This window comes from Arachis ipaensis, chromosome B3 (assembly GCF_059453495.1).
Source record: "Arachis ipaensis isolate K30076 ecotype BB chromosome B3, ASM5945349v1, whole genome shotgun sequence".
NCBI classification, from domain to species: domain Eukaryota; kingdom Viridiplantae; phylum Streptophyta; class Magnoliopsida; order Fabales; family Fabaceae; genus Arachis; species Arachis ipaensis.
In genome coordinates, this window is record NC_142438.1 from 23,263,424 (window position 1) to 23,281,716 (window position 18,293).

The 18,293-nt window shown below is 34.8% G+C and overlaps 2 protein-coding genes across 2 annotated transcripts; one reads left to right on the plus strand and one right to left on the minus strand.

Moving 5' to 3' along the window:
* Positions 1-549: 549 nt before the first annotated feature.
* LOC148570061 (uncharacterized) lies at positions 550-4,362 on the minus strand. The gene is made up of 8 exons (XM_088506818.1): positions 4,336-4,362; positions 2,341-3,780; positions 1,994-2,050; positions 1,685-1,903; positions 1,505-1,581; positions 1,239-1,394; positions 858-1,143; positions 550-696 (listed from the first exon to the last, which is right to left on the minus strand). Exons 1-8 carry the CDS (start codon positions 4,360-4,362, stop codon positions 550-552), a joined length of 2,409 nt encoding a protein of 802 aa, XP_088362944.1.
* Positions 4,363-4,425: 63 nt separating this feature from the next.
* On the plus strand, positions 4,426-7,082 carry LOC107632609 (uncharacterized). Its single transcript, XM_016336275.2, has 2 exons — positions 4,426-6,097; positions 6,439-7,082. The coding sequence occupies exons 1-2, from the start codon at positions 4,426-4,428 to the stop codon at positions 7,080-7,082; spliced, it is 2,316 nt and encodes a 771-aa protein (XP_016191761.2).
* The last annotated feature ends 11,211 nt before the right edge of the window (positions 7,083-18,293 follow it).

Consider the following 18,293-nt stretch of genomic DNA (forward strand, 5'->3'; position numbering starts at 1 on the left):
TGATTAAGGTTCACCCCTAAATACTTGCCCATGTTCTGGACGAATCTGATGGAGGAGACTCTAGTGAAAATCTCTTTTCTTGTCGCTGAAACATTCCTGGAGCATAGCGCTTTAGATTTTTCCATATTAACCTTCATCCCAGAGGCTCTGCAGAAATTTTCCAAAGCTACCATTACAGTTTGAACTTGCTGTTTTTCATCTTTACAGAAAAGAAGCAAATCATCGGCAAACATCAAATGAGAAATTCTTGGACCCCCTCTAGAAACCGCAACCGGCTTCCACAAGCCCTTATCAACTTGCTGATTAATAGAACAGGACAATCTCTCCATACACAACACAAACAGATACGGTGATATAGGATCTCCTTGCCTAAGACCCCTGCTTGGAGTAAAGCTATTTAATCTATCCCCATTCCAGAGGATAGACAGTGAGGAAGCAGTGACACAACGCATAATCAGATTAACTGTCGGAGGAGGAAAGCCAAAACTCACCAGGGTTTGTTTCAGAAATCCCCAATCCACTCTATCGTACGCTTTCTCTAAATCAATCTTAAAGGCCAGGGTACCTTTCTTTGAGTTTGTCTTCTTCATGAAATGGAGAACCTCTTGTGCTACAATGATGATGTCTGGGGTTCCTCTCCCCGGGATAAACCCTCCTTGAAGGGGCCCAATAATCTCTTTGAGATGGGGACGAAGTCTATTGACCAGGACTTTCGTTATAACTTTGTAAACCACATTACAGAGACTAATTGGTCGGAAATCCTTCATGGAAACGGGGTTTTCTACCTTCGGAATAAGAACCACAAGAGTTTCCATCATCCTTGGATCCATATCCAAACCAGAGAACGCATGACGAACCATAGTCCAAACATCAAAACCAACAATCTTCCAGTATTCTTTAAAGAAGAAAGCCTGAAACCCATCAGGGCCCGGTGCCTTAAAAGAATGCATACTGAAAACAGCCGACTTAACTTCTTCCAGAGTAACTGGCGCTGTGAGGCTACAACAGGCTTCATCATTTAGGGAAGGCAGCGGCACATCACCAAGACAACCTAAGTCTACATCCTCCGACTGGCATAATAGGCGTTTATAGAAGGATTCAGCTTCCCTTCTAAGGACATCCGGGTCCGTTCCCACACCCCATCTTAAAGAAAGAGACCATGAATCTTATTATGCTTTCTCCGCACAAGAGTATGGACATGAAAGAACTTGGTATTTCTATCTCCAAATTTTACCCACTGCTCTCTGGATTTTTGAAACCATAGAAGTTCCTCCTGCACAAGCGTGTTATTAAATTTATCAATCAGCTGTTTTTCTTTTTGCCGCATAGACAAATCTTCCATTACTTCAAGTCGCTTCTGAAGGAAATTAATCTGTCTCTCCAATTTGCATTTCCTAACGAAAATGTTGCCGAACACTTTAGAATTAAACTCCAAAGAGTTCTTCTGCACTTCTGAAAGCTTGCCATGCATCTCTCTGTAGCCAGCCTGCCATGACTGGTTCACAATATCTCTGTACCCCGGATAAGTTGCCCAAGCTGCAATAAACCGAAAAGGTCTATTCTTTTTCGGTTGGGGACGACCTGTACAGCGTACTAGGATAGGACAATGATCAGACTGAAGCCTATTTAAAATTTCTGCGTAAGCCTCTGGAAAGAGAGATAGCCAGCCACTATTGATACAAACCCGGTCAAGTTTTTTCGCCACCTCAACACCATTTTTAACCCTTCTGTACCAAGAAAAATGTCTTCCAATAGTCTTCAAGTCAAACAGATTACTATCCCCTAGAGAGGCAGCAAGCCGATCTGCATGACGACTCGAGAAGAGGCAACTCTTAGATTCATGAGAGAATAGTACTTCATTAAAATCACCAAGAACAATCCATAGCCCGCAGAAAGACGAAGACTGAGTAACAAGATAATCCCATAGCAGAACTCTGATATTAAATTGAGGACTACCATAGATACCACTGCACCTCCAAATCACATTATTTACCTGAACCTCAACTGTAACACACTGATCGAAAGCATCAACCCATTTGCAGTGAACACCCTGTATTGCAGAAAGGAACCAGATACCCCCTTATGTCCTGACGCCTCCACTATACTAATAGGGTGATAACCAAGTCTTTCCCAGAACAGTTTCAAGTATTGAAAAGGACAGTGAGTTTCAACCACAATAAAAATTACAGGTTTAAATTTCCTAACCAGCTCTTTACAATTCACCCGGGCTAACTTATTAGAAGCACCCCTAATATTCCAAGCTATTATATTTAAACTATCCATAATATAAAATATAAAAATATAAAACAAGGAAATCAAATTGCTTCACCAACCTCAAACCGAGGCTTGCCCAGCGGAAGTGACTCCCGTGACCTTCAGGTTTGCCGGATCTCCATGGAATATCTCCTTAATCCCGCCTACCGACGCAGTAATAGCCGGCAATGCGCCTTCCTTCTCCAATGGAACCGCCACGGTAACATCCTCCTTCACGGTTGCAGGAAGACATGATGATGCTTCCACCACCGTGCCTCCATTCTTCTCAACTGGCGAGCTCTGTAGGGACTCCGGCCTTGGTCGTTTCCGGAGAGAGGACCCGCAAAGTACTGGGGTGTGTCGGGTTGAGGAGATCGACGTCTCACCAACACGGGAAGCGTTGTGTCCGACCTTGACTCGTGACCTGACCCTAGCGCGATAGGAACTAGATCCATTCGTGTGAGAGAAGTGAATGGTGGGCCTGATTACTCTACCCGAATCGGTTCTGGATTGAATGCCTTTTTGGACCTTGTTAGATTGCTTCTGACCCAGCTTGGTTTTACCATTTCTCACAACTTGCTCCCAGCCTGGTTCATCATGCATGCAAGCCTCCTCAACATTATTTCCTTCCAAATTATTAGCCTCCAAATCCTCTTGCAAATTCGATGCAGGATTCTCGCCAGTAACGCCACCTACCACATTAGGTTCTACTTTATTTGAATTGTAAATTTTGGTCTCAGGATGTGGCACTGCCTTTGTACCGTCCCGTGGCTTTGTGGCATCGGAATCAGCACTCTTTCCTTCCCTAGAGTCTCTACCCAAGCACTGTGCCATATCGTGACCATAACGTGCACAAGAGTTACAAATTAAATTTAAACTTTTATACTCCACTACATGAGTTACGCCTTCCACAATGATATGCTTGATCACTGGCAGTCCTAAATTTATTTGAACACATACTCGGGCATATCGTCCTCTCTCAGCCAACTTAGTGGCTAAGTCCACTTTGATGGGAACTCCTATTGCAGAAGCAATACGCATCATGGCCTGTTCCTGATAGCACCAGATTGGGAGCCCCGAAATTCGAACCCATACAAGCATAGACCCGAAGGATTGCTCACATGGCCAAAAATCTATATCCCACGGTTTTACAGCAACATAGTGCCCATCAATCAACCACGGGCCACCAAGCATGACCTTCTCACGATCTTCACATGCATCGAATTTTACCATGAAGTACCCAAACCCCACATCAAGCATATCAAAGCCACCTTTGATGCGCCAAACCATCCGAAGCTTGTGTGAAAGAGCTGTGTAACTATAATTTTTATCAAGAACCTTGATCACTAAAGCTTCTCGATAAGGCTCTGCCAAACAAAGCTTGACTTCTTCAGTGAAGTTTACACATGGAGGTTGGGAATCGCCCTGCTTGCCCACCACCGTGGCTATACTATCCCCAGATAGAGATCCTGCAAGTGCAAATGCCTTCGATTTCTCTGGACCAATGACTTTATCTCTAAAGGAGATCTTTGTAGGATTTGAAAAATCCTCTCGTGAAAAACCCTCCTTGGCACCGGATGCACCCCACCCACACTCTCCCCCTTATCTCTTCCGACAGCATGACCGCCATCCTCACTGTGTTTCACCCTCAAACACTTGTTCCCACTCTCTCCTTCTCTCATTCTCTCTGAGTACGGAGTACGTAAAAAAAAATATTTTAATTAACTACTAGACTAACAACTCAATTTTAAAATTAAATACATCATCATATAATATATAAAAGTTTTAAAATTTTTTGAGAAGGGACTATGACCCTACCAATCCCCCTCTAAATTCGCCTCTGTCAAATCATAAGAGCATGTCCAATAATGATAAAATGAAAGGCTGGTTCATTATTTTTTTGACAAAAAGTAGAGACCTAACGTTAGAAGAAAACGAAGTCGAGTTCTTTCACATTTTTTTAGACAAATGAAATCCTGCTTGGAAAAACTAAGCTTTTTCAAAAAGAACCGCCTTCTCTCTCTCATGGAGAACGCCTCTCTCATATGGAGTGTTTTCTTGGATTAACAGCTTCATGCTTACCTGTTTGTTATTCACCTCTTTGCGCATACTTCTCACCTCTTTGTGCATATTTTTCTTTTTAGCTTCTTCTTCTTTTGCACAATAGTACATATGGCCTGCCAAGAGGAGCAATCTATCGAAGGCAAAGTTGTTTCCATTAACCCTGTTGAGGATGACAGTTTTGCTGCAGAAAATCTTAACTTGGTAGGAAAGATTCTATCAGACAGAGAAGTTAGTTTCAATACCTGTAGAGCAGCTCTTCTGGGTATCTGCGGCCATCCGGAAAGAGTTGCCATTTCTGATGTTGGTAGAAACAAATTACTTATCAGCTTTAAGGATGTGCGGAAAGGGATCCAAATAAGGAACGGAGGGCCCTGGAGCATCCGTGGACATCTTCTTAATCTGCAGATATGGAACGGACGTGAGTCACTCTATGATGTGGATCACATGTATATGGAATTATGGGTACAAATACATGGACTTCCACTCAACTATATAACAAGGAAAACAGCAGAGATTATTGGTAAGAAATTAGGAACTGTGATGGAAACAGAAAATCCCAGATTAAATGATACACTACAGAGAACGTTTTTGAGGGTGAGGGTAACTATGAACATCACCAGGCCTTTGCCAACGGGTTTTTGGCTAGCAACACAGAATCATCAAACTCTTTGGGTGGATTTCAAGTATGAGAGGATACAGGATAGTTATTGTCTGAATTGTGGAGTCCTAGGTCATACCAAGAAGAAATGTAGTAGCCCAATGGCAGTGGCTAGCTGGGACCATATGCAACCTAGGTATGGGCTGGGTTTGGGAGTTAATCGTGCCAGGGCCATCTCAGCCAAGGGGAAAGAGCAGGATGAGAAGGAGATGAACAGGGAATGGACTGAGGCTAAACAAGTCTGTAAGGGGGAGTGCGCCAAAATGGAGCATATGAAGGAGCATTTGACTGAAGAGAGTTGTACAGGCAGGGGATTACAAACAGAGCCTCTGCGAACTCTTGATGCAAATTCTGTTCATCAGACGACGTTGGGAAAGGAAAGCCACAGATTTAGGATGCATGGTGAAGCAGGGGAAGCTCTGAGAAATGGGAACAAGTTTGCAAACACTAGAACTGACATCAGGAAAGGTTATGACAAGCTCCAAGAGATAGGTGAAGGTAGTTGTGCATTTAGGCCCAATGTCATGTCTTCTATGGGGTGTCAGGAGCATCTTGAGGTTGGGGGGAATGAGGAGCAACAACCTTTTGGTGATAGAACAAGGCTGAATGAGGGTCGTTTGGATGAGCCCAAGCAGATGGAGGATTGTGTCCAGCGCCTACAAGCAGAAGATGATGTCTGCGGGAACTCCAGAAAGCTAACAATTGGGGAAGAATTGGAGAAGCTTTTTGGTAAGAAACAGGCCCAAGCTAAGCATCATGGTAATGCGAATATTAACAAGCATTCTGGGTTGGAGGCACGAATAGTTAGGCATGATGCAAGACAGATGTGGAGCTACAGGGACAAACCAAAAATGAAGAGAATTGTTACTGCTGCTGGTAGAACCATGATACAGCGAATGGATAATGGAGAGGAGTATTATGTCGAACTAGCTGAGGAGCAGCATCTTAAGGAGGAGGAGATTGCTGCTGGGTCAGAGCAGAGAAATGAGGGTCAACGTGTGTTGGATCTGGCGTTTGATCTAAGGCTGAATTTGAAATCTAAAAGGTCTAGGGATACAAGCAGCCTCGCAGTCTTTGTTGACAAGTTCGAGGATGATGAACACCTAAGAATGGAAAACTCAGGTAAGAAGTTCAAATATGTTCCTGGATTAGTCATGGCTGAGGAGGCGGGCCTTATCACGCCCCACCAGCAGCCATGATTGTTGTTAGCTGGAACTGTCGTGGTATGGCGGCCCCATCGACAGTGTCTGAATTAAGAAGTATATGTAAATATCTTAGGCCATCCGTTTTGTTTTTTATGGAGACTAAAGCTAGTAATCTTAGTTGTGCTAGGACTAGGAGAAACTTAGGTTTTGATAATATATTTTGTGTTGAGTCCCGGGGGTTGTCCGGAGGGCTCTGTCTTTTTTGGAAAAGTAATATAAATATTGATGTTTATGCTTGGTGTGATAACTTTATTAAAGCCCAGATAAGCACTGTTAATGTTAATGTCTGGGAAGGAATTTTTGTTTATGGCCATCCTGATTTTAAGAGAAGGAAGGAGTTACGGAATGAGTTAACTTGTGTAGATAATAATTTGCATGTGCCGAGGACTTTTATTGGTGACTTTAATGATGTTATTGCACAGCATGAGAAAGTGGGGTTGCATCCAAAGTCGACTAGTCAGATTGACACTTTCAGGTGCTTTGTTGATAAGAATGCTCTCATGGACTTAGAGTTACAAGGTACTAAATACACATGGTTTAGTAACCCAAGGAATGGTTTTGTTACTAAGGAAAGGATAAATAGAGTACTTGCTAATTGGGAATGGAGAGAAGCTTTCCAACATGCTACCCTTTCAGCTTTACCAGCCATTAGCTCTGACCATATGCCTTTAGTTCTCAATGTTACATCCAGGGGAATAAGGACCAAATGCTTTAAATTTGAGGCTTTTTGGGCTGATCATGCTGACTGTGGTAATATCATCAGGAAAGGATGGAATAGTGTCTGTAATAGTTTGGTTGATCATTGGACCAATTTGTCTCGTAGGATGAATAGTTGTAAGCAAGAATTGGTCAAATGGAGCAAGGCTAACTTTAAGAGGGTTGATATTGAAATACAAAAGTAAATGCATAGCCTTAAGCTAGCAGAGGAAAGAGATTATTCGGACACTCAGCAGCAGGAAATTAGTAATTTGAAAATGGATATTATTAGGTTATGGAAACAGGAGGAAAAGTATTGGGGCCAGAGATCTAGAGTGAAATGGCTGAAGTTTGGCGATAAGAATATTGCTTTTTTCCATGCTTCTACCATCCAACGAAGGGATAGGAATAGGATTGTGAGGTTAAAGGATATTAGTGAAGAATGGGTGTGTGGTGAGGATCAGATACTAAAGTTGGTTGTTCTTCATTTTCAGAATCTGTTTAAAGCTTCCGGCAACCTTGTTATGTCTGAATGCATTAGCAAGATCCCTATTAGAGTTACTGAAGATATGAATCGAGAGCTATTGAAAGAGGTTTCTGATCAGGAAATTAAAGAAGCTACTTTCAGCCTTGGAAGTCTTAAGGCACCTGGTCCAGATGGATTAAATGGCCTTTATTTCCAGAAGCATTGGGCAATTCTTCAGAAGGAGGTTTGTGAAGTTGTTAAGGTCTTTTTTTGGGAAGGAATCCTACCAAGTAGCATCGGAGATACTATTATAGTTTTCGTTCCTAAGACCAATTATCCAGAATCTTTTAATCAGCTTCGACCGATCAGCTGTTGCAACTTTATATATAAAATTATTTCTAAGGTGTTGGTTGTTAGGCTTAGAAGAGTTATTGATGCGATTGTTTCACCTATCCCTAGTGCGTTTGGGGGGGACGCCTCATTTAGGATAACATGGTAATAGTGCAGGAAATGTATCATGCGATAAATAAAAAAGGGCAGTTTGCCTCCAGGAATTTAGCTATTAAGATTGATATGAATAAAGCCTATGACAGGGTTGAATGGTCGTTCCTAGAAGCAACTCTGAAAGCTTTTGGGTTTAATTCGCACTGGGTCAAGTTGATTATGATGTGTGTCTCGCAGGTTTCTTATAAGATTAAGATCAATGGTGTTTTGTCGAGGAGGTTTCTGCCGCAGAGGGGACTAAGGCAGGGAGACCCCCTTTCGCCATACCTGTTTATCATAGCAGCTGAAGTTTTTACTATTCTTATGGACAAGGCTAAAGATGAGGGTAGAATCTCTGGTGTCAAAATTGCGCCCACTGCTCCAGCCATTTCTCATCTCCTCTTTGCGAATGATTGCATTATCTTTTCGAAGGATAATGAGGAGGAAGTTTATTAGCTCATTACTATTTTAAATATATATACAGAAGCCTCGGGGCAGCGAATAAATTTTGACAAGTCTGGAATTACGTTTGGCAATCAGGTTCCGATCAGAAATAGAGTAGAAATAGAAGAGATCTTAGGGTTGCCGGCTTGGGATCAACCAGGCAAGTACCTGGGTCTTCCAGCTCAGTGGGGTAGATCTAAGAATAAAGCTCTGAGGTGGATTGAGGAGCGAGTGTCTGATAAGCTTTGCGGTTGGAAAGAAAAACTTCTTTCTCAGTCTGGGAGGGAGGTTCTCATCAAATCGGTTATTCAAGCGATACCTGCCTATGCTATGAATGTCGTCCTCTTTCCTAAAGGTTTTTGTCATCGCCTTTGTCAAAAAGTGGCTAAATTTTGGTGGGCCTCTACTGGTAAGGATAGGGGTATCCATTGGAGAAGTTGGGATAAAATTTGTGCTAGTAAAAGGAATGGAGGAATTGATTTTAAGGATTTTTATAGTCAAAATTTAGCACACCTGGCAAAACAAGCATGGAGAGTTTTCGAATGCCCTAATGCAGTATGGGTTCAGGTGCTTAAGGCTGTCTATTTCCTAAACGAGGATTTTAAAGTAACTAAGGTGGGAAGGGGAGCATCTTGGATCTGGAAAAGTATTGTGCATGGTAAGGATTTCCTTTTGAGAAATGGGAGATGGTTGGTTGGGAATGGAGAAAGAGTGCGAATTTTAGATGACAATTGGATATTGAACATGACGAACAGTCCTGTTGTTATGAATGATGATGTCACATTTGTAAAGGAGCTGATTAGTGAAGGACAGGAGTGGAATATAAGCGAGTTAAGGAAACACTTTGATGGAGATACTGTTGGGAAGATCATTAGAACTCCGGTGAGTGTTATTGGCAGAGAAGACAAGCTTAGTTGGCCTTTTAAACCAGATGGCAAGTATACTATCAAAATGGGTTACCATGCTGCCAGGAAAGAACAGCATCTCGATAATAGCAATAGCCCATCAATGAGTGATGACTTTAAGGATTTATGGAGAGACATTTGGAAATTAAAAGTGCCTCAAAAGATCAGAACCTTTCTATGGCGGGCCTCGCATAATATTTTTCCGGTATTCCAAAATCTTTATAATAAGAAAATCTCTAACACTCCTATCTATCCTATTTGTTTGCAGGAACCAGAGTCCACTGAGCATGCGCTTCTACTATGCCCTTGGACAAGGGCTGCGTGGTTCGGAGCCCAAATCCAGTGCTGTCCTACGGCCTATACTGTATCATCTTTTGGAAAATGGGTAATGGACCTCTTTAAAAGTATGAAGATCGGCGCAGGAACTGATTATGAGCTATGTAGCAGCAGAGTTGGTTTTTTGGTATGGGAGGTTTGGAAAGCAAGAAATCAGGCAGTGCATCACAAGTCTAAACCTAGTCCTTTACTAGTAATTAAAAATGCTAAACAAATGGAAATTGATTTTGCAGATGTTGCAGAAGAACCACCTATAAGTTCTATTCATGATAGAAGGTCAGATAAAAGGGTTACCTGGAGACCGCCTCCGCCACGATGGATTAAGTGCAATGTCGATGCAGCATTTCGCGAAGTGTACTCTGGAGGAGCAACAGCGGCAGTATTCAGAGACCATGGTGGAAGCCTCGTCACAGCTTCAAATTCTAAAATTGCAGCTTCCTCACCTCTAGCTGCCGAAGCATTTGCGGTTAGGGAAGCATTAATAATGGCTAAAAACTTTCAACTGGATAGAATTATTTTTGAATCTGACAGTTTGATACTCATACAAGCTTTAAAATCAAAAGCCTCAATTGCAGAAATTCAAGTTATTTTTTATGACATTTTGGAATTAGTGCGAAGTATCACAAATTGTGGGTTTACCTGGGTGCCTAGAGAAGGGAATGGCTTAGCACATGAAGTAGCCAGGCTTACTGCTGACGGTTCTCTTCAACAGAATTGCCTCAGTGCCTAGAGAAGGGAATGACTTAGCACATGAAGTAGCCAGGCTTACTGCTGACGGTTCTCTTCAACAGAATTGGCTCAGGTGCAAGCCGCAAATCATCAACAACATTTTGACACAAGAGCACTATATGTCTCTGCAACTGGCAAACAGATCATGAGTATGATCACTTTTTTGGTTTTTTGGCTGCGTATAAATCAAATCAGGCAGGGAATTAATTAGATTGCAGATTGAAAGTTTGGAGGCATTATGGATATGCATTTTGCTACCTTGTTTGTCGGGAGGGGGTGGAATGCCATGTCTGTTGTTTCTCTCCCCCTTGTTGTACTCTTTTTGGTGTTGTACTCTTTTTGTACTCTTTTTGGTAGGTTTGTGTCCTGTTCTTTGCCTCACCAGCTTAGCATGCCTTCTGCTAGTCCGGAGGGTGAGAAAGCCAGAGTTCTGCATTTTGGAGTGCACGGTTCTGCTTAGAATCCATCTGCTCTAAGCTATGCAGAATCTCAGTACTGAGTGACCAGTAGGTGTTTTGAGGAGATGTTGATGCGGCTGCTAAGGAATGTGCCAGGGAGGCTGGATGTGGAAACCACAGTCAGGGAACCAGCTAAGAGGGGAGAGTAGTCATGAACAACCAGATGCATGCATTCATTTTCATCGAACAAGATGATTGGCTTATGCTCCTTGGGGTTATGTTTCAGCTGACTCTTGGATCGGATAGAGTGAGATAGCCTGATCTTGCAAATCGGTCCTACTGCATCTGCTCAGAATCCTTCTGATTTGGTTTCTACATTGTTTGACTAGTGACTGAGGGTTAGGTGACTGGAGTAGTGCTCAGATCTGGTCTGTTGACGATTCTTCCGATTATCTCTTTCCCTCATTCCGGAAGAATTTGTCAATGGAAGCTTGCTGCAATGTCAGATCTCTGGGTAACATGCAGTGCCTGTGGCCATTGATATTGTCACGCATGATATTACAGTGGTAGGTAATGAGTTTGGTACCGATTAGAAGCTTCAGCTGCAGAGTGGGGAAGGTGACCTCTTCCAACGCCGGGTCGGGTATAGGTTTGAGGATCTGGTTTGGGAATCTGGTTTGTTTTGGTTTGGGCCTGTCTATAAGCCTGGACCTTGCCCAAAAAAAAAGAGAAGCCAATCAAAATTAAACACGTGTGACTAACAATTTATAAATAAGTATATTAAATAATTATATTTTTATTTAATAATTTGAATATCTATTTATAACGTAAAAATTGATGTGGAGTTACTTTTTATAACAGATGGATCATAAAATAGGGATTCGGATGAGTTCGCGACAGGAGATTGTCTAACATTTTGATGTGTGTGTTTGCATTTTTCATTTTTAAAAAATATTAAATGAATATTTTTATTTTTGGTTATATTAACACCAACTAATTTATTATGTTTTAATTTACACGGTAAATATATTGATTCTTGGCATTTTTTCCTTTGAAGATTTCCAAAAGCCAGTTTTTTTTTTAAATCTATTTATTATATTAATATCTAAAATATTTATTAATAAATTCAAAATTTAACTGATTTATTTAATTTTGTTAATATTATTTTATTATATCTTAATCATTTTTTAACTAACGCCCTTATGTGGTTTCAAAATTCATCATTATTTTATTTTTATTTTTTTCTTATCCTACTTTATTCGATTTTTTTCTTTCTTCTTGTTTTATATTCACATCTTCCATCACCTTTTTACCTTTCATGTATATATATTATTTCTGTCATTTTTAATCACTTTTCATATATTCATTATCATTCTTGTTCATTCATATTTTTCTCAACATTTCAACCGCTACAATCTCATCACTTATTTTTTATCGTAACGTACAAAAGAAGGAAAATAATAATTTTGACTTATTTCCTATTTTAGTTTCTTTCATTCGAGTATGGCACGCAGTCCCCCAGCCCACACAAAATAAAAGCATGGTGGGAGTGACACTATGGATGATATAATTTTCCCCAAAGGAAATTACCAAAAATAAATATAGAATCATACCATTACATGAAAGAAAACAAAAATGATAAGAATAAATAAGCCAATAGTTGAAATCACATGCATAATTCGTTATCCGCCAGCCAGTGTGAGTTGGAGTGTCTTGTCTCGCGTGTCTTTTTTTTTTTTTTTTTTCTTTCTTTTTTTTTCTTTTTTTTGCGATATAATCATTTGGATTCTGCTAGATTTTGAAGTATAATCAATTATAGCCAATTATATATATATATAAAATAATTTTCTACTATTCTTATTTTCTAAAATTTTAAAATTAAAAATAAAAAATAATTAATTTGGGTTGGCTCATGCTATAATAATTAGTCTTTTAGAGTTTTTTTAATTATTTATATTGTCTCCTTTTATATATCAATTTAAGTTTTTAAGATAAATAGTATTATGATATAATATAAAAGTTTTATATCCAAAAAATCTAGAGTTTAATCTTTGGTGAATCTAAAAAAAAACAAAAAAACATAAGCTAAGGCAAATAAAAAAAGTTATGCCAAAAAATAAGCAAATTTAAAAGAAATTTTTGTTTGAAGAGGAGTATTAGAGATATAATCGTTCATGTTATCTCTTTTTATCAACTTAAATTTTTAGAATGAATAATATCATAACACTTTTGGATATATAAACCATATTGTATTCGAATAAATAATGGCACAATTTATTTTATATTTTTTTATTTTTATTAAAAAAATATTGATTTAATTTCTCATATTTAGACTAAATTTTAATTTTGTTTTTAATATTTAAAATATTTTATTTTAATTTTATCTTAAATATTTTATTTTATCTTATTTCAAATTTTTAATCAAAATTATTTTTTTAAAAACATCTCTTTTTCCTTATTATTGTCTTTTTTTAATTATTATTCTGTCATTTTTATTTTCAAATTACTATAATAGTCACTAAAATTATAACTTTTACAGTTATTTAAAAAAATCATAATAAAAAAATGTTTCAAAAAAATTTAACCAAAAAAAAAAAAATATTTCAAACCTTCAAAACAAAATTAAAACTTATCCCACAAACTAAAACATAAATTTGCTCTTATTAAAATATTCACATGCATGACACGATGATGTGCATAAGAAACATGAGTGATGGTGAATTCTCCCTCCTTCAGGGAAGATTTAGAGACTTCAATATGCAAACGGTAAATTTTACACAAACGTTGTAATTATCCTTTTTTATATTATATTTTTTTATATAAAAATAATTTATACATGATATGTAGCTGATGTTGAATTATATTAATTTTTTAAAAACTTGATCAATAAATAACAAAATCTTAGAATTTTTTTCAATAATATTATTTTTATATAACAGCTATATATTAAAAAGACACAACAATATAAATATTAATAATCCTCTAAAAAATTATAAAATACTAATATTTTTGTAGTGTGTTTAGTTAAGAAATTATTAATATTTGAATGATTAAAATGAGTTTTTTTTTAATTTTAAAAACTTGAAAACAAATTATAAACTATTAATTATTTTAAAAATATTGATACTCATATAAAATAAAGATATAAATTCAAAATAAAATAATAGTCAAAATAAGATATAATAAAAAAAAGGTAAAAAAATTTTTTAACAATATAAGTTTAAAAAAAATTAATATTTTTTATAAGAAAAAACATCTAAAATATATAACATGATGAACAAAATAAAAAATTATTAAGTCAATATTATTTTTCTATATAATAATATAAATATTAAATACGTTAATATTTTAATATTATTAAAATATCAAACAAATTTTTAAAATATGAATATAGAGAAATAGATATATAAAAACTAATTTAAAAAAAATTTAAATATTTGATATTAAATTGATTAAATAAAAATATTATATATAAACTCATTATTACATATAAAACGAAATCACTATTATACCACATAAAATATTTTATTTCCTTAGACACATATTTTATATAATTGTTAGAAATTTTGAGGGTCGAAGTTATTACTCACTTTTTTTTGTATTTGTTGCCATGTATAAATAAGAGTGACAATGAGTAAAATAGGATAGAGGTTGAACTTAATTTTAATTTTATATGCAGGTTGATTTTTTTTTTTTTATATAAATTTAACTTTATTTTATTTATAAATTGAAAACATTCCAACTCTAATTTTACCCATTTTTATTTCATAGATATCTAATTCTACATGCGAGTTACTAAAAAGATATAATATTATACAACATGATGAATATGGTGATAATTTTCACTAAAATAAAATTAACTTTTATATAAAAAGAAATGTGCTAAGTCATTAATTGATGACTTTGATTTTGTGGTTAAAGATATTTTACACCAAACAAAAAATTCGTAGTTTAACATCTACTTAGTCGAATAGAATTAATACTCAACTCGCACTATATTCGAACCGTATCCAATACGATTTTATTTATTATGGATCAGGTTAGATATTTTATTCATTGTAAATTAGATTGACAATCCTATCCAATCGAATAGGATCAAATTAAATATCCATAAATAAAATGCAGACTACCATTTTAAAATAAAACTTTTTTTTATTAGCAAAAAATGCTGACACAAATTAAAAATAATTTGACTTTCATTTCTCTTAGCTTTAAAGAATTTGGAGACAAAAATCAAAGAAAAGTTTTTAACGAATTTTTTACTCTCTAACTCTCTGTATATGTATATGTTTATTAAAGAAATAGAAAACTACTGTTGAAATGGTTTTTTTTTTTTTTTTTCTTAGACGAAAATTTAATTTTTTAAGTTGTAATTTGGGCATAGCATGGTTTCGTATCTTAGAAGAAAGGATGAAGAGAGGCAGAGGATAAAGAAAAAGATCATATCGAGATATCAGAAGCGATGAGGGTTAAAATAATAATTTTAATAGAAGAAGGAAAAAATTGACTATTAAAAATTTATATATATTTTCTCTTTGTATACATATATCCTTTAATAATTATCATTTCACATGTTAATAATAACATAAAGGTGGATTCTATGATATAGAAGAAGACAATTTTCTATACTTATATATTTATATTGTTAATAAAAAAAGTTATCAAGTGTTTAGAGAAAAAAAATTTAAAGATAATATCTATCATTATTTTAATAAATTATAATTTTTTTTAATTTTTTATTCTTTTAATGTACGTGAAGAAATTTAATAGTTAAATATAATAAATATTTATTTAATTAGTAATTATAAAAATAATATTAAACTTTTATTTAAATTTTTTTTGTTTTTATAATATTTTATTTATTTTGGATCAGACCATATTTATAAATAAATATTGAAAATACAGACCTAAATTTTATAAATTACAAGACTTATAGAAAAAAGTCATTAACTTTTTATATGTATTAAAGCATGTATTAAATATAGTGCAATAGAAAAAAAAAAGTCTCCTTCTAAAATGTTCACAAGAAATACATTAACAAAATTCTATAGTAATTAGATACATTTTTTGGAATAATAATTAAAAAATTTATTTTAAAATACTAATTAAATTAAATAATTATTTGAAATAACTGTAAAAATTTATTAAAAATATCAAAAGAGTAATAATTTGGTTAAAAAATTTGAGAAAGTAATATATATTTAGAAAAACAATATGGTTATGATTTAAAAGGTTAAAAAATGTTCATAAATAATAATTCTAGTAAATAATATAAAATTTGTGATATACGTAAATATAATTTTTAATTAATATATGTAATTTGAATATTAATTTAAATTTAAATTTATCTATTTTATAATATTAAGCAGTATTTTATATTATATTTTAATTTTTAAGTTGATAGATGAATAATTAATTATTTTTAATTTATTATGTGTTAATTTTTAATTGTGAGATGAATTTGATTATTTCACATGTCAAGTATTGAATCTTAATACGGACAACACCAAATCTCAAAGTATAAGATACTTTTTTTTCTCTTATTGCGTTAAAGAGTAGTGAACTCAATCGAGAGAAAACAACTTGCACCATCTATCTATTAGTAATATATTAAAAGAAAGCTAAAGGAAACTTTTATATTCATTTTTAGCCTCCTAAAAAGTTATGTTTAACTCTCTTTTAATATATTACTAATAGATAAATGATGCAAGGTTCACTACTAAAAAAAAAAAGGTGTGTTATGACTTTGAAATTTGGTATTATTGGTAGTAAAATCTGATCAGGTTTAACACTTGATATATAAAATAATTAAATTTATCTCACAATTAAAAATTAGTACATAATAAATTAAAAATAATTAATTATTCATCTATTAACTTAAAAATCAAAATATGATATGAAATACAGTTTAATATTATAAAGTAGATAAATTTAAATTTAAATTAGTATTCAAATTACACATATTAATTAAAAATTATATTTACGTATATTGCAAATTTTATATTATTTACTATAATTATTATTTATGAAAATATTTTAACCTTTTAAACCGTAATCATTATTATTTTTTTAAATATATATTACTTTCTCAATTTTTAACCAAATTATTACACTTTTGTATTTTTAATAAATTTTGACAGTTATTTTAAATAATTATCTAATTTAATTAGTATTTTAATATAAGTTTTGTTAATTATTATTCTAAAAAATGTGTCTAATTACCATGAAATTTTTTATGTATTTTTTGTGAACATCTTAAAAGTAGATTTTTTTTTCTGCTGTACCATATTTAATAAATGCTTTAATATATATAAATTTTTTTATAAAATTTAGGTCTATATTTTTAATTTTTATTTATAAATGTGGTCTTACCCAAAATAAATAAAATTCACAAAAAAAAAAAACAAATAAAAGCCTAACATGATTTTTATAATCACTAATTAAATAAATATTTACTACATTTAGTTACTAAATTCCTTCACGTGTCTCAAGGAGTAGTAAAAAAAATTAAAAAAAAATTCTACAACTTATCAAAACAATGACAGATATTGTCTTTTAAATATTGTCTTTCTAAACACTTGGTACACTATTAGAAAACTAGTTATTACAGACGGATATTTTCGGCGAATTTTATCCCACGAAAATATAGACGGAATTTTAGAGGGATTTTTTTGTCGGAAAATAAAAAAAATAAATTAGCATAAATTACAGACGGAAAACAAAATCCGTCGATAATTCTGTCGGTAAAATTAATTTTTTTCGTGGGAAATAGTTACAGACGGAAAATCCGTCTGTAATTCAATAGACAAAACGCTGCGCTTTATTAAATTATTACAGATGAAAAATCCGTCTGTAATTTAAAATTTTCCGTCGAAAATATTGAATTAACCCTAATTTTATCCCTACCCTCTCAATCCATTCACGGTTCACACTCCACACAAATCAAATGAGTCTCTCCGTCACCAAGTTGCTTCTTCTCTCCGTCGCACCAGCTTCTTCCGCCACTATCGCCGCCGCTCGCGTCACAGGATCTCTCTCTGTCATCCCTTGCGTCGCACGGGCTCCTTCCGCCGCTGCTCTCGTCGCGTCTGCAGCGATTCGTGAAACTCATCTCAACTCGGTGGAAACTCAGTGGTTATTGTTGAATGGTGAAGCTTGAAGCGAAGCTCGGAATGATAGTTGACTCTGTTGGTAACTTCTTCTCCGGCAAAGACCAGTTTCTCCACTAACCGAATCAAATAGAATCAAACACTTTATATATAGGGTTGCATAGATCTTCAATCTTTTGATCTATTCGCACTCCACTAACCAGGTAAGCCCTCCCTTGTTTCTCTCGCTAATTTTTCATTCCAAACGTGTTATTGTGCAGTGTCTTGTTCTGGTATCGAAATTCAGTTTGAAACAGTGCCAATTAGTGGTTAATTGCTATCAATTTTGTATAGTTGAACATATCTCGAGAAAAACCGTCTAATTTGTTAAATATGAGAAGTTAAAGAGGGCCAAATATAATTGGAATGTTTAGAAAAAGTAGTTCTTGTTTCTTTAAGACTCTTAGGGTTTTCTGAATTTAGCATTGTGAAATCGTGATCCTTTGATTCTGCCATTACTGTTATGCTGGGCGAGCTAGTTAATTCATATATAAATTCGATTCACAAT

Excerpts from the sequence above, each read along its gene's own strand:
- LOC148570061 (XM_088506818.1), bottom strand. The coding sequence starts at position 4,362 with ATGCGCAAAGAGGTGAATAACAAACAG. Across the intron at positions 1,582-1,684 it reads TGGCGAAAAAACTTGACCGG|GTCGTCCCCAACCGAAAAAG; the intron begins GTTTGTATCAAT and ends TACGCTGTACAG. Across the intron at positions 697-857 it reads GTTTTGATGTTTGGACTATG|ACTTCGTCCCCATCTCAAAG; the intron begins GTTCGTCATGCG and ends CCTGGTCAATAG.
- LOC107632609 (XM_016336275.2), top strand. The coding sequence starts at position 4,426 with ATGGCCTGCCAAGAGGAGCAATCTATCGAAGGCAAAGTTGTTTCCATT. Across the intron at positions 6,098-6,438 it reads CCTAAGAATGGAAAACTCAG|CCCAGATAAGCACTGTTAAT; the intron begins GTAAGAAGTTCA and ends ACTTTATTAAAG.